This window comes from Monodon monoceros, unplaced genomic scaffold, assembly GCF_005190385.1.
Source record: "Monodon monoceros isolate NGI ecotype Baffin Bay Population unplaced genomic scaffold, NGI_Narwhal_1 Super_Scaffold_14, whole genome shotgun sequence".
NCBI lineage: Eukaryota > Metazoa > Chordata > Mammalia > Artiodactyla > Monodontidae > Monodon > Monodon monoceros.
Genome location: NW_021703770.1, coordinates 59,451,479 through 59,465,358, shown reverse-complemented (window position 1 = coordinate 59,465,358; position 13,880 = coordinate 59,451,479). Strand labels below are relative to the sequence as shown.

Here is a 13,880-nt window from a genome sequence, read left to right as displayed (position 1 = left end):
TCGTTTGGTTTGCGGACGTGAATGGAATTAGCACAATGTTTTAGTTGAGAAAGAGACTCGCCATATGTTAGAGGTGAAAGGAACCTTGGAAATGATGTAATCCAAATTCCAAGGGGGTTGACGGATATCACCCAGGTAATTGTTTGGAATTTCCACTTCATTTGCGATATACAAACATAAGTCTATTTGCTGGAGCCGAAAGAGCCAGCTCTGGAGGCTGGTTATCAGGGGTGACAGGATTAAAAACCTAACTTGTGCATGGTTATAATAAATGAAGCAATACGTAAATGCCATAAGGGTTTGCTGTACCAAAGTAAATATCCATGTTTAGAGGTGTATCCTGTAGCTTAGAGCAAAATTTCACATTTGTTCTATTTATTGTGTTAAAAAAAAAAAACTCTACCATAAAACAATAACCTTTCATTTGGCTTATTGCATCACACATCATCCTTAATATATATTGAATAATTTGTCTAAGGTGCTGTCTTTCTTGGAGAATTCCAAGTTTCACAAGATATTTAAAATAAACCATTCCTTTACATTGATAGCAAATGGGTTTTGACAGATTGAACATGAGACAGAAAATAATGCACTGCGATACCTTATAGTTTAACATGAATGTGGGGTTGCTAAGGGCTTGAGTGTTTGGATTTTTTTTCTTTAGTAATTCCTTTTCTTCAAGAATGTCCTTCAAATCATGCCGTGCACATGCTAAATTTTCAGGTGTTAAAAGTAGCCATATTCATTAAGTTGCCATCAACCAGACCATAGACTAAATCAGAACTGTACAATGTCCATTATTTCCCAAACTTACATATGAAAGTAAAATGACCTACAATCTCGGTCAGATTGTGGAGTCATGGAAAACCTGAAGGTCCACCTTGGATCTTCCACTTTGTTCTTTGTCTAAAAGGTTGGAAGATAGTAGAATGGTGTCATTTGTATTTCTGCTTTTCTCTTGCTCTTGGAGGTGATAATCGTAAATAAAATGCATGCAAAACAGGCAGGTGAACAGATAAGAAGATATGGAAAATCTAGAATATGGCTTATCAGCACAAGAATGCTGGCAGCAATCCCAGTACTTAAAATGCCCAAAGGTATATCAGGAACAGTGTGACCTTCTAGAAAATACAGAGGAACCTAGTTCCTTGTGGTAGGAACATAAGAGTAGATGGAATCTGACCAATGCTTCCTAAGAATATTTAAGTGACAGAATATTGTAAATGTCCCCATTCCATTGGCCCCTGAGGGTAAAGCTTTGAGGTGAGCATTCCCAACTTGTCCTTAATAAACCCTCTGAATCCATTATCCATGGGTTTATCTAAATCTTCTTGAGGGGATTTCTAACTTTAGCCTTCACAGTCTCTGGAGTAGATGAAGAGAACCTTTATTCTACTGTCATTCATTGATCCGCATTTTTAAAGGAACTCCTGAAGTATACTCAGGTAAAAAGTACTTAGTTTTGTTTAAGAAAAAATTATAAAACACTAGTAATTCAGTACTGTTCTTTTTTTTTTTTTTTAATTTATTTATTTATTTTTGGCTGTGTTGGGTCTTCGTTTCTGTGCAAGGGTCTTCCCCAGCCGTGGCAAGCAGGGGCCACTCTTCATCGCGGTGCGCGGTCCTCTCACTATCGCGGCCTCTCTTGTTGCGGAGCACAGGCCCCAGACACGCAGGCTCAGCAGTTGTTGCTCACGGGCCCAGCTGCTCCGCGGCATGTGGGATCCTCCCAGACCAGGGCTCGAACCCGTGTCCCCTGCATTAGCAGGCAGACCCTCAACCACTGCGCCAGCAGGGAAGCCCCTCAGTACTGTTCTTTAAGTTAAGAAAACTTAAATCTTTACTTCATTTCTGCAGTGCATTCTGGAACCAACTATGGTTTTCACTCTAAAGTGATTTAAGAGGAAAGATGGGAGCTGGAAGAAACAGGAAGAAAAAACAATGAAAGGTATAAGTGAGGCGTAAGAGGAGAAAAGAGCAAGGGTAAGGAGAATAACCCAGAAGTAGAGAAACTTAGAAGGATAAAGAGGAGAGAAGTTCAGAAGTCCTGATGTCAGTTATAATTTTTTCACAGTCTCACGTTTACTGAGATGTGTGGCCTCAAGATACTTAATCATTGTCTACTGAATGCTGAACTTCTAAATTAAACAGTGTCAGGATATTTTTCTCAGAGCTACAAATAATAACTGAGACCAGTGATACCTCTTGAGGTCATTGGCGAAAGTCAGATGAAACCAAGCCAGACCTAACCTAGGTAAGAGAGGTTTCCTACTTCACCAAGAATCATGTGTTCCAGACGCACAGTCTGTACTAAGCAAAGAAGTGCTTTATTCTGTCGCCCTCAAACCTTCACCTTCATGCTTTGCCTTATCAATCTAGAATACTGGGTTACAGTAAGGAAATCCCTGCTTAAGCTGTCTATACCCTGCATGGTTTTACAGATTTCTCACATACCTGTTCTTGGTCTTCGTCTTTCCAGACTGAAGTCCTGTTCATTTCAGCCTCTAACACTATGAGTAATTCATTTATTCAGTGATGTCTGTGTGCCGGGTAATCTTCACAACAGCCATGAAATAACTACGATTGTTGTCTTCATTCGACAGATCTGTAAACTGAGACATAGAGAGGTTAAGTAACTTGCCCAAAGTCACACAGTAAGCGATAAAGCCAAGCTCAGAGGTCAGAATGACTGACTCCAAAATTCAGTCACTGATCCTCTTTTTACTTCTTATTGAGCGCTTCCTCTCTCCTTCCACATCTGATATGGTGCGGCCCTTCCTCTGCCCCACGGGGATCCCTGAACCGAGATCACCATGGACAATCTTCAAGTTCTTTGTTCTGAAACCTTTTTCACCTGAATGAAGTTAGCTCATAACCCTCCTCTCCCACCAGAGGCTGGCCAGAAGGCCACATAGCCCAGGATGGAGGCTCCCTCACTTCAGTGCTTACCACACAAATCGCACATGTTCTGTGGAAACATTGTTGTACTGAGGCCATATTATGTCTCCACACATAGGTCTGCGTTGGCGTTTTTAGTTGTAGAATAAAACTTCTGGCAATCATGAATTTTTTCTAGCTAATATAACATGTATGGCAATTCATGTAAGGAAACATAAACCGGGTGGTTAAGAGAGAAAAATTACAAATAACTAAGAGAGGAGAGATGACTATTCCATGAAAACTCTTCCAAAGGTGCCTAAGAACAATGGGCAAGGGGGAGGGGGGTGGGGAGAATGGATGTTTTTCAAATGGCTTAGACCCTAGAATTAAAAAGTATATTACATTAGGCTTCTTTTTATTATTGTTGATTTTTACTGAGAGTAGAGTTGCTTTACAATGTTGTGTTATCGTCTGCTGTACAGCAAAGTGAATCAGCTGTACGTATATGTATATCCTCTCTTTCTTGGATTTCCTTCTCATTTAAGTTACCACAGAGCATTGAGCAGAGTTCCCTGTGCTGTGTAGAACATTCTCATTAGTTATCTGTTTTATACACATTAGGCTTCTAAGTGAAATGAACTCATAAAAAGTGGACGTATTTGTATTAGTTGGAGAATTTGGGGTTGTAAAGTCACCTTCTTGGAATACCTTTGAGCAAGACATATCTTTAAAGAATGGTGAACGCATATGTCTCCTAGCTGCCTAAGCAACTAAGAGGCCTTGCTGACCTGACTTTCTTTTCTTTTCCAGATCTTGGCTATCGTGTCCATCTTGTTCATCGTACTCTCCACTATTGCGCTGTCTCTCAACACGCTACCAGAGCTGCAGGAGATGGACGAATTTGGACAGCCCAATGACAACCCCCAGTTAGCCCACGTGGAGGCCGTGTGTATCGCCTGGTTTACCATGGAGTACCTTTTACGGTTCCTGTCCTCACCAAATAAATGGAAGTTCTTTAAGGGCCCACTGAACGTTATCGACTTGCTGGCCATCTTGCCGTATTACGTCACCATTTTCCTCACGGAGTCCAACAAGAGCGTGCTGCAGTTCCAGAACGTGAGGCGCGTGGTCCAGATCTTCCGAATCATGCGTATCCTCAGGATCCTGAAACTCGCCAGACACTCGACGGGCCTGCAGTCCCTGGGTTTCACCCTCAGGCGGAGTTACAATGAACTGGGCTTGTTGATACTGTTCTTGGCCATGGGGATAATGATATTCTCCAGCCTGGTATTTTTTGCCGAGAAGGACGAAGATGCTACCAAGTTCACCAGCATCCCGGCCTCATTTTGGTGGGCCACCATCACCATGACCACCGTCGGCTACGGTGACATCTACCCGAAAACATTATTAGGAAAGATCGTGGGAGGCCTCTGCTGTATTGCAGGCGTTCTGGTGATTGCCCTTCCTATCCCAATCATCGTGAACAACTTCTCTGAGTTTTACAAGGAGCAGAAACGCCAGGAGAAGGCCATTAAAAGGAGAGAGGCTCTCGAGCGGGCCAAGAGGAATGGAAGCATCGTTTCTATGAACTTAAAAGATGCCTTTGCTCGCAGTATGGAACTGATAGACGTGGCTGTGGAGAAGACCGGAGAGTCGGCCAATACAAAAGACTCCACGGGGGATAACCGCCTCTCTCCAAGCCGGTGGAAGTGGGCCCGGAAGGCTCTGTCGGAAACAAGCTCCAACAAGTCTTACGAGAATAAGTACCAGGAGGTCAGCCAAAAAGACTCCCACGAGCAGCTGAACAACACTTCTTCCTCCAGCCCACAGCATCTGAGTGCCCAGAAACTGGAGATGCTGTACAACGAGATCACCAAGACGCAGCCTCACTCCCACCCGAATCCCGAGCGCCAGCAGCAGCCCGAGAGGCCGTCTGCGTACGAAGAAGAGATAGAGATGGAGGAAGTGATCTGCCCGCAGGAGCAGCTGGCTGTGGCGCAGGCCGAGGGCATCGTGGACATGAAGAGCACCTCCAGCATCGACAGCTTCACGAGCTGCGCCACCGACTTCACGGAGACCGAGAGGTCGCCCCTGCCGCCGCCCTCCGCTTGCCACCTGCAGATGAAGTTCCCACCCGACCTCGCCCGGATAGAAGAGCACCAAAGAGCCAGGGCCCCCCCATTCCTCACCCTAACCCGAGAGAAGATGCCCGCGGCCAGGGACACCAGCCCAGAATACGTTCCAATCGACGTAACTGTGAACCTCGACTCCAGTGGGTCCCAGGGTGGGCCCCACGGCCCCTCGCAGTCGGACAGTGCCGCCGAGAGCCCAAGGAGCTCGCTGAAAGGCAGCAACCCACTCAAGTCCGGATCGCTCAAGGTGAACTTCAAGGACAACAGAGGCGGGGCCCCGCAGACCCCACCCAGCACGGCCAGGCCACTGCCGGTCACCGCGGCGAACTTCCCACTCACCGCCCCGCAGCTCATCAGCACCATCCTCTTAGAAGAAACCCCCTCCCAGGGAGACAGACCCTTGCTGGGCGCCGAGGTTCCGGCACATTGTCAGGGACCCTCCAAAGGGCTGACGCCTCGGTTTCCCAAGCAGAAACTCTTTCCTTTCTCATCCAGAGAGAGGAGGAGCTTCACGGAAATAGACACGGGCGAAGACGATGATTTCTTAGAGCTCCAAGGGACCACGAGGCAGGACAAGCAGGCGGACTCCAACCCGAACTGCTTTGCAGATAAGCCTAGTGACGGAAGAGACCCTTTACGAGAAGAGGCCTCTGTGGGCGCTTCCTCTCCACAGGACACAAGTCACAACTGTAGGCAAGACATTTACCATGCTGTGGCGGAAGTTAAAAAGGACACCAGTCAAGAAGGGTGCAAGATGGAAAACCACTTGTTTGCCCCAGAAATTCATTCCAACCCAGGAGACACAGGTTACTGTCCCACACGTGAAACCAGCATGTGACTAGTTACAAAGGCAATAATAAAAACAAAAACAAACAAACAAAAAACTTGTTTCTTAAAAATGCGGTTAATAATGCCTGTGAACTAAAAAGTGGGAAGCCCCTCCCCCCAAAACAGTGCATAAAATGTTATTTTTGCATGGCATGAACAGTTTAGTTTAAGTACTGTTTAACTAAAGCATCAAGACTGCATTTTGTAACAAACAAACAAAAATGACTGAAGAACAGTGAACAAATAAAGAGAGCTCTATTACGAACCGGTATTCTGCAATGTCTGACATTTTTGATCCTTTCATTTCAAATTGTAGACAGAGTTTCGACTTTGAGCTTTTCCGTTACAATGAATTTTAGAATTTGCACATGAAAGGATGAAATGTCATTGCATGAGTTCGTAATTGCCAGGCAAGGTGCTTTGAGCTTGCGAAATGGGTAACTTTGTAAATAACGGGGCTTGGGATGCAAAAGTGTCAAGAACAGATGGAAAGAAGTTTCTGAGACACAGGCACCTCCTTCACAGCTACTGCCTGGAGGAGCTGTACAGACTTCTTGTTGCAAAATTGCAACCTTTTCTTAAAGCATCCCACATATCTTGCTTTGGGTTATAAAGCTCTTATAAGTACATCTGTTTAAAGGAATACAGTATTTTTATTGACTTGTGATATAACTCATAGGGTACATTTTTCTTTTTTGCTTCTGCTTAGTTGTGGCATTTGTGGTTTTATTTATAAGTCATGGAAATAGGCAAGATGTAATGACCAGATATCCAAAAACTTGGAATTGCAGTTTGAAATTTTGCCAGTCAATTATATATCACTAATATCATGGGGAAAAGTATGTATCATGCCACAACCTATTACAGAAATGCATTTTTTTAAAAACCTGAACATACTTAAAAGGTGATATTATACAACTAAACTTTTTTTTAATGTCCCTCCACTTTTGGAAAGCAGTTCTTTAAAAAAAAAGAAGAAGAAGGGGACTTCCCTGGTGGCACAGTGATTAAGGATCCGTCTGCCAATACGGGGAACATGGGTTCAACCCCTGGTCCCAGAAGATCCCACATGCCGCAGAGCAACTAAGCCCATGCACCACAACTACTGAGCCCGGGCGCCTAGAGCCCGTGCTCTGCAAGAAGAGAAGCCACCACAACGAGAAGCCCGCGCACCGCAACGAAGAGTAGACCCCGCTCCCCGCAACTAGAGAAAGCCCGCGCGCAGCAACAAAGACCCAACGCAGCCAAAAATCAATAAAATAAATAAAATTTTTAAAAAATGTATGCTGACCATCTAAAGACGACTGTATTTTCCACTTGAATCCAACATAACCTTTTCTGTCTAAAGATCTAAAGATAGAATGTAGACATGCCAAAATGGGAATTCCAAAAAGTGACTTTTGGCAAACTAAAAGCAGCGTTGTTTAAGTAAGACTGCCACCCCGCCCACCTGTACCCCATAGATAGAGTTGGGTTTGGAAATGAGTTAACATATAAAGAACCCTGGCCTGGGACTTCCCTGGCAGTCCAGTGGTTAAGACTCCACGCTTCCACTGCAGGGGGCACAGGGTTCCATCCCTGTTGGGGAGCTAAGATCCCGCATGCCACATGGTGCGCCCAAAAAAAAAAAAAAAAAGAACCCTGGCCTGATAATGGGTCACCCATTATTTCCCAGTGAGGGGAGAAAACACTGCCACCTGGGGAAGGCCACAAATGCCAGTAGCACCATCCAGTGACTGCAGCATCTAGAAACACCCCGTGTTTCCAACGCCCCCAAGAGATGGAGGATTATCCTAGTTGAAAGCAATACTTCCAGCATTTTCGACTGAGAACAGTGAAATCCAGAGGCGTTAGGATATGGCTAGTGACTGTCCTGTTAGTGAAGACTGTGTAAAACCCAGGTCATTTGGATCAAATTTGCCTCACAGGAAATCAAGGCTCTAGCTCGATATGCAACTACCTGATGGGTGATCCTGGATGAGCCTTGAAATCCTCTCTTAGTTTCAGTTTTACCCCAATAAAAATCAAGACAAATTATTTCTAAGGTACCTTAAGACTGCAAATTAATATGATTCCTTGATCTCTCAGGAATGTGCAAGTTTGCCTCCACGTAATGCATTTTGTACGTGTGTGTGGGTGTGGATGTATAGTTCCGAGAAATAGGAAAATTCTGGGCCCAATTTAAAGCACAACTTTTTGTTTAAGGAAAAAAAATTCTAAATTTTATTCTATTTTTAAAAGAAAAAAAAAAAACACCAGAAAAAGGACAACTCAAATATTTAGAACCTAACTTAAGACTTTAAGGAATAACATGTCTTTAATAACAAAATCTGGTCATTATGTCTCAGATAAGAAAACAAGTTTTGATCTTAGCTGAAATCCAAGCAGCCCTACTGCTAAAAATAATTTTAAACATTTCTTTTTCACTGTGCTTATTAGAATTTCCTGATGGTTTTTATGTTTGTTTCAGAACACAACCTTTAAGAGTTTATGGTCATTAATCATTGATATTTACATCACTCATACTTATCTCAGTGTCTGAAACTAAATGTTGCTCAGTTTTTGTAAATCTAGAGTGTCTGAATTTTCTATATATAATTTTTCAAGTAAACAGATATATCTGCTGTTAGACAAATAGCAAATAAGTCATGAAAATTATTTTCTTTACATAGTCTCATGAAGCAGTTATTTTGTAATGTCTCTGTACTGATGAATCTGAGGTTTTTAAAAGTTATCTGGTAGTTTACTAACGCCGACCTTTCTTATGTCCATTAGGCCTTTCACTGACAATCCTGCTCCAGAATGCTTAATGTTAGAGGTCTTTCCTAGATAAGGAATTCTAGACATTCTCCCCAAAGGCCTTCTCCCTAAAAGCTTTTCCCCTTTAATATTTTTCTTAAGTTTTAAAGAATTTTCAAGAACCTCCAATGGAAAGTTTAACCTTCAATTCTTCTCAGCCCCTCTGAGCCAAAAGTCTTCAGCTAGGAAAAAATAAAATAAAATCTCCTCTAAAAAAAACTTTGGGTCTTCCCTGGTGGCCCAGTGGTTGAGAGTCCGCCTGCCGATGCAGGGGACACGGGTTCGTGCCCCGCTCCGGGAAGATCCCACGTGCCGCGGAGCGGCTGGGCCCCTGAGCCATGGCCGCTGAGCCTGTGCGTCCGGAGCCTGTGCTCCGCAACGGGAGAGGCCACAACAGTGAGAGGCCCGCGTACCGCAAAAAAAAAAAAACTTTGTTGTTTCACAGCGAAGCACCTAGGGTTCCCAAAATGCACTTGTGCAGTGCTTCCTTAACCTTTTCAATGAACTGCACCTAATGCAGAGAATGAACATATTTGCCTGAACTGGTCTGGGAATAGACCAAGCACAGAGTTCTTGCAAAGTCTTATGTTTTCCATTAAAAAGTCATGAAAGGGGCTTCCCTGGTGGCGCAGTGGTTGAGAGTCCGCCTGCCGATGCAGGGGACACGGGTTCGTGCCCCGGTCCGGGAGGATCACACGTGCCGCGGAGCGGCTGGGCCCGTGAGCCATGGCCGCTGAGCCTGCACGTCCGGAGCCTGTGCTCCGCAGCGGGAGAGGCCACAACAGTGAGAGGCCCGTGTACCGCAAAAAAAAATGTCATGAAAATGCTGCATTTTACTTCGTAACATATGTTTCAATATCAAAGAAATCATGTTTTCTCTTACTTACTGACTAGTAAAATGGATACTCTTTTAACTTCAAATACCTCTTTCATACCCCCTGGAAAACACATCCCCAGTTTGAGAAGCACTGCCTAAGTGGTGGGGACATAGGCTGTTTCCCTGAGGGGCCCTGGAGGTTTCTGCTGCTGGGAGAGCTTGCTCATTGTCATCTGGCTCAGTGACCGGGGACAAATGTCGACAAGGAAAGACTGTTTGAATGAACTGAAAATAACACAGTCCCAGGCACTGTTAATTCAGTTCTGCTGGCTATCCTAACGGGTGTAAATTGCCACAAGATTGTTTTAGCTTAAAGCTTGAGATCGATCACAAGAGGATAGAAATGGGTGCACAGATATATGTCTTGAGTTGGGTCACAAATACAGGAGTGACACCCTGAATGCCTAGTGTTCACCTAATGAGTCTCTAAACATTTTCACTAGAAATTTCTCCACTCCAGCACAGCCAACAGCTTTGAAGCAAGCATTTAGATCAAGCATTATCCTGATATGAACTAGATTTGGTAACAAGAATAGTGCCAAGCATCTGTTCCCATTAATTTCTTGTCAAAACAGTCTCACTGTCACGTAGACATGAGGAAAGTCAACAATTCAACTATTTTCTCTTGGAATTTGAATAGAAAAAAAAAAGCCTTATGTATGTAGAGTATTTGAAGAGTTTTTGGTCATGCTTAATACTCAGCCTTCTAAATCAGGTATTATTTATCAATAAAAGACCAGCGAGGTTAGGAATCTTGTTCAAGTTCACACTGGTCACTGGTGAATAGTAGAACAAGACCTCGTCCACATCCTCTGGCTTCAAGTCCAGCATTCCAATAAACAACAGGAAAATATGTTTAGTTAAGGAGGTTTTTTCTATTAATATTTAAAATTACGTAAATAAAAGCAGAGGTGCATTTATCGTCATGCAGTTTTCTTAAAGCAGCAGTGGATCATGCCAAATGTTAATGACTTGAGATAAATGACATTGACCATCTTTAGCACATATGTTTGCCCATTCGGGATTCTGGTTATAAGGTACACATTCCTGGGTCAAAGAGAAGAATTTATTACTCATGATGTAACATGAATACACATTAGGCAGAGGGCTGAAGGAAGCCACTTGATTTTCTACAAAAAAAAGAACTTCAGAGCTATTAATACTTCAAAGTTCAAAAATACTGTCTAACAGATTTTGATTGGCATTTCACTATTCATTCATTCAGTAAATACTAGGTGAGCGCCCCTGTATTCTACAGAAGACAGCCTCCTGGAGCTTACTGCCTTGCCCATTTAAAACCAGACTGAGAAAAAAAAATTTTTAATAATAAATAAAAATTTTTAAAATAAATAAAACCAGGCTGAGGATCATTTGGGTTACTGGAAAGTGTCTCTTCTGAGTACGCAAAAATTATTCAATTATCAAACCAGGGAAGCATATGACAGGAACAAGGGAAATGCTTTTCCAAAGAACTGTTTTCCTAAGAAATAGATGGATGATATAAATGGAAGACTGGTACATAATTATTTTTGAATCACAGTTTAGATTTACATTTGAGATAAAAAACTGTTAATCTGATTGAGTAAAGTTATGGGTTGTCTTTCCTTATTATCTGATAAATTGAAAAATAATTTTTTAGTTAGATATATTGCTTTTCAAAATAGCTAATAATAGTCTATCACCAATAACTAGAGCAAAATTTGATGCCAGTTTAAAAAAATCTCTAACAAATTTTATATTTTAATAGTGTGTTGATGGTTATTGGGTGAAAAACAAAACATTTTAATGTTTTTTCTTACTTCTTATTGACTATAGGCAACATGTTAGCAATGTATCACTATTCTGTTTAGTCTTCTGAATTTCTAAATGAAAGATGTTTAAAATTCAGTAATTAGGGGCTTCCCTGGCTGTCCAGTGGTTAAGACTCTGCACTTACGCTTGTTGGGGAACTAAGATCCCGCATGCCGTGCAGTGTGGCCAAAAAAATTTTTTTTAGTAAATAAATAAAATTCAGTAATCAAAAGTTGCTTAACTTGACTCAAGGAATTTATTCACTTAGGTCCATGTGAATTTGAAAATATATTGAGTACTTTTCCACTGCCACTGTCATCACCCAAACAGAACTAAAAAAAGAAAAAGGAGACTCTACAAAATCTAAGTAAAAAAATGCAAACATTCAAAGGCCCATGCCCTAATAAGAAAGAGGAAAGGTCTCAATTCCAAAAACTTGGTGAACATTCTATATTATTGAAGTTACCACTCATTGGAATATAATGCTATTCTTTAGTGGCTCCAATTACCATTTCTTCTACTTGATGTCTTAAAACAGCCTGATTTAATTTCATAAATCTTATTTACCGTTGCCATTAATGCATAATCTCTTCCTTATTAAGTCTGAAAGGGTTGTAGCCTATAAATATACATATAAATAAAGGAAGGTTAGGGATTATCTTCAGTAATAAGACAACCCAAGGCCAGCAAAAGATACAAATACCACCAAAACAAAGGAAGAAAGACTAAGAAATATGTCGGTAAACTAAACGTTTTTTTGAGCAGAGAAATTTATATTCGGTACATATATATATATATATATATATACATAAAAGAATATATATATATTCTTGTATATAATTTAGACTAAACACTTACTAACATGAAATTTGCAATTGAGACCATACTTTCAACTTTAATCTCTCTCCTGAAGAAATGATTTCTTATTATCTAACAGTTACTTCCATATTTCTGGGATAAAATATTTCATTCAACAAACATGTATTTTCTACCCTATGCCAGAAATTAATTTACGCACAGTTCATTCCCTCAGTTTTACAGTCTAGCAGAGATTTCATATTTAAAGAGATTATATTCCCAAGTGAAATCCAGTTCCACAGGGTGAGCTGGAAATAGTATGGCAATATGTTTGAGTTTGTTGCCTGAGAATTTGTTATCCACTTTTATTTTCTCTCAGACTCAAGTTATTTATTTTCATTCCTTAATCTAGAATCTGAATGACCACCGCATAAGCTTTCTAAACATCCATGCATAAAATTATAGTAGCTGTCTGAAGGCTAGTGACAATTTCTTTCAATATAGATATTGCCCACTTCAGCCAAAGGACATATGACTCTGGCAAAAATGATGTTGAAAATAATTGTTTTATACTCCCGTAACTGTTCTGTTTGATTTTTTTAAAAATCCTAGCCTGTATGCTGTGGGAGAAGCCATCACTACCTGCTGGTGAGGAAAGCTTAATGCCAATCTGAGCAATATAGTTTATCTCCCATCCACTGTGGGTAATGCTGACAAGTGATGTAGCTGAATAGATTTACTTATTTTTGCTCCATTTCAACCTAAAAAGACTTCAGATTGAATACTAAACTATACAGACTTTCAAAATCAAGACTCAGGGAGATAGACACAAAATAGTGGCAACAGAGGTAAATAACACAGATTCTGGAAGGATGTCAGGAGCCCGCCATCCTGCTTTTTTAGTCTCTATGTTGAGTGCCCTCTAGTGGTCAGTTTGAGAGAAAGTGAAATTCTATTTGCCAAGAAAGGATGTGGTAAGGAGGATTTGAAAGAAAGTTCTCTACCGTTTTCCACCTTCTGTTACCCGTGCATATAGTCAAAATCATAACTATGTCACAGATATTTTTTTTCAGTGATCATTTCTTGGTTTTCTTTTTCTTATTCCAAAATCTGATAAAATTGTTGCTGCCCTCTGCACAGCCCTTCCAAGAGTCCTACTTGCTGCCTCCAAATCAAAACAAAATCACCAGATTAGCTAAATATTTAGCAGTGTCCTAGGCTGCTCTCTGGATACACAGTAGTAAATGCTACTTTGACCTTTCTGCCAGTAGTGAAGAGATAAAGAGAACTCAAAGTGCTGACATTTTTTTAGGAAAAACAAACCTGTGAAGACAAATCTACAGTCTCCATTCTCCTTGAAGATTACAAGTAGAACCTGAAATATCCCTGAATTGACCCTGGTGATAAAAACAGGTGGTTTCTAAACTTCCAAACCATATCTGTGGGTACTGGCCAGAAATTCTATTACGGCCACTTCTGTCATCTTTAAACCAAGATGCTCCTAACATTCTTTTGCAGCATATGGGTCAGGCTATGATTTTAACCTGCAGATTATACTCACATCATAATGTTTACTTGAAATTAGGAGGATTTTTGTAAAAAAAAAAAAAAACAGATACACAGAAGGTAATCTGTTCTAATATTACCCAAATTACTTATCCAGCAAAATGTTATCACCACAATTAACAAATATGTATATACTATGAAAATCTCACTAAAGAATTTGCAAAATCTTCCTATTTTTTTCAAAGCCAAAGAAACAAAAAAAGGAAAGA

The 13,880-nt window shown here is 41.2% G+C and overlaps 1 protein-coding gene across 1 annotated transcript in view; it reads left to right on the top strand.

The window, feature by feature from the left end:
- KCNB2 (potassium voltage-gated channel subfamily B member 2) overlaps positions 1-5,975 on the top strand; it is a 395,389-nt gene extending 389,414 nt beyond the window's left edge. Inside the window, exon 3 of the mRNA XM_029223000.1 lies at positions 3,691-5,975. Within this exon, the coding sequence (XP_029078833.1) occupies positions 3,691-5,850 (2,160 nt within the window). The 3' untranslated portion in view covers positions 5,851-5,975. The remainder of the gene's footprint in view (positions 1-3,690) is intronic.
- The last annotated feature ends 7,905 nt before the right edge of the window (positions 5,976-13,880 follow it).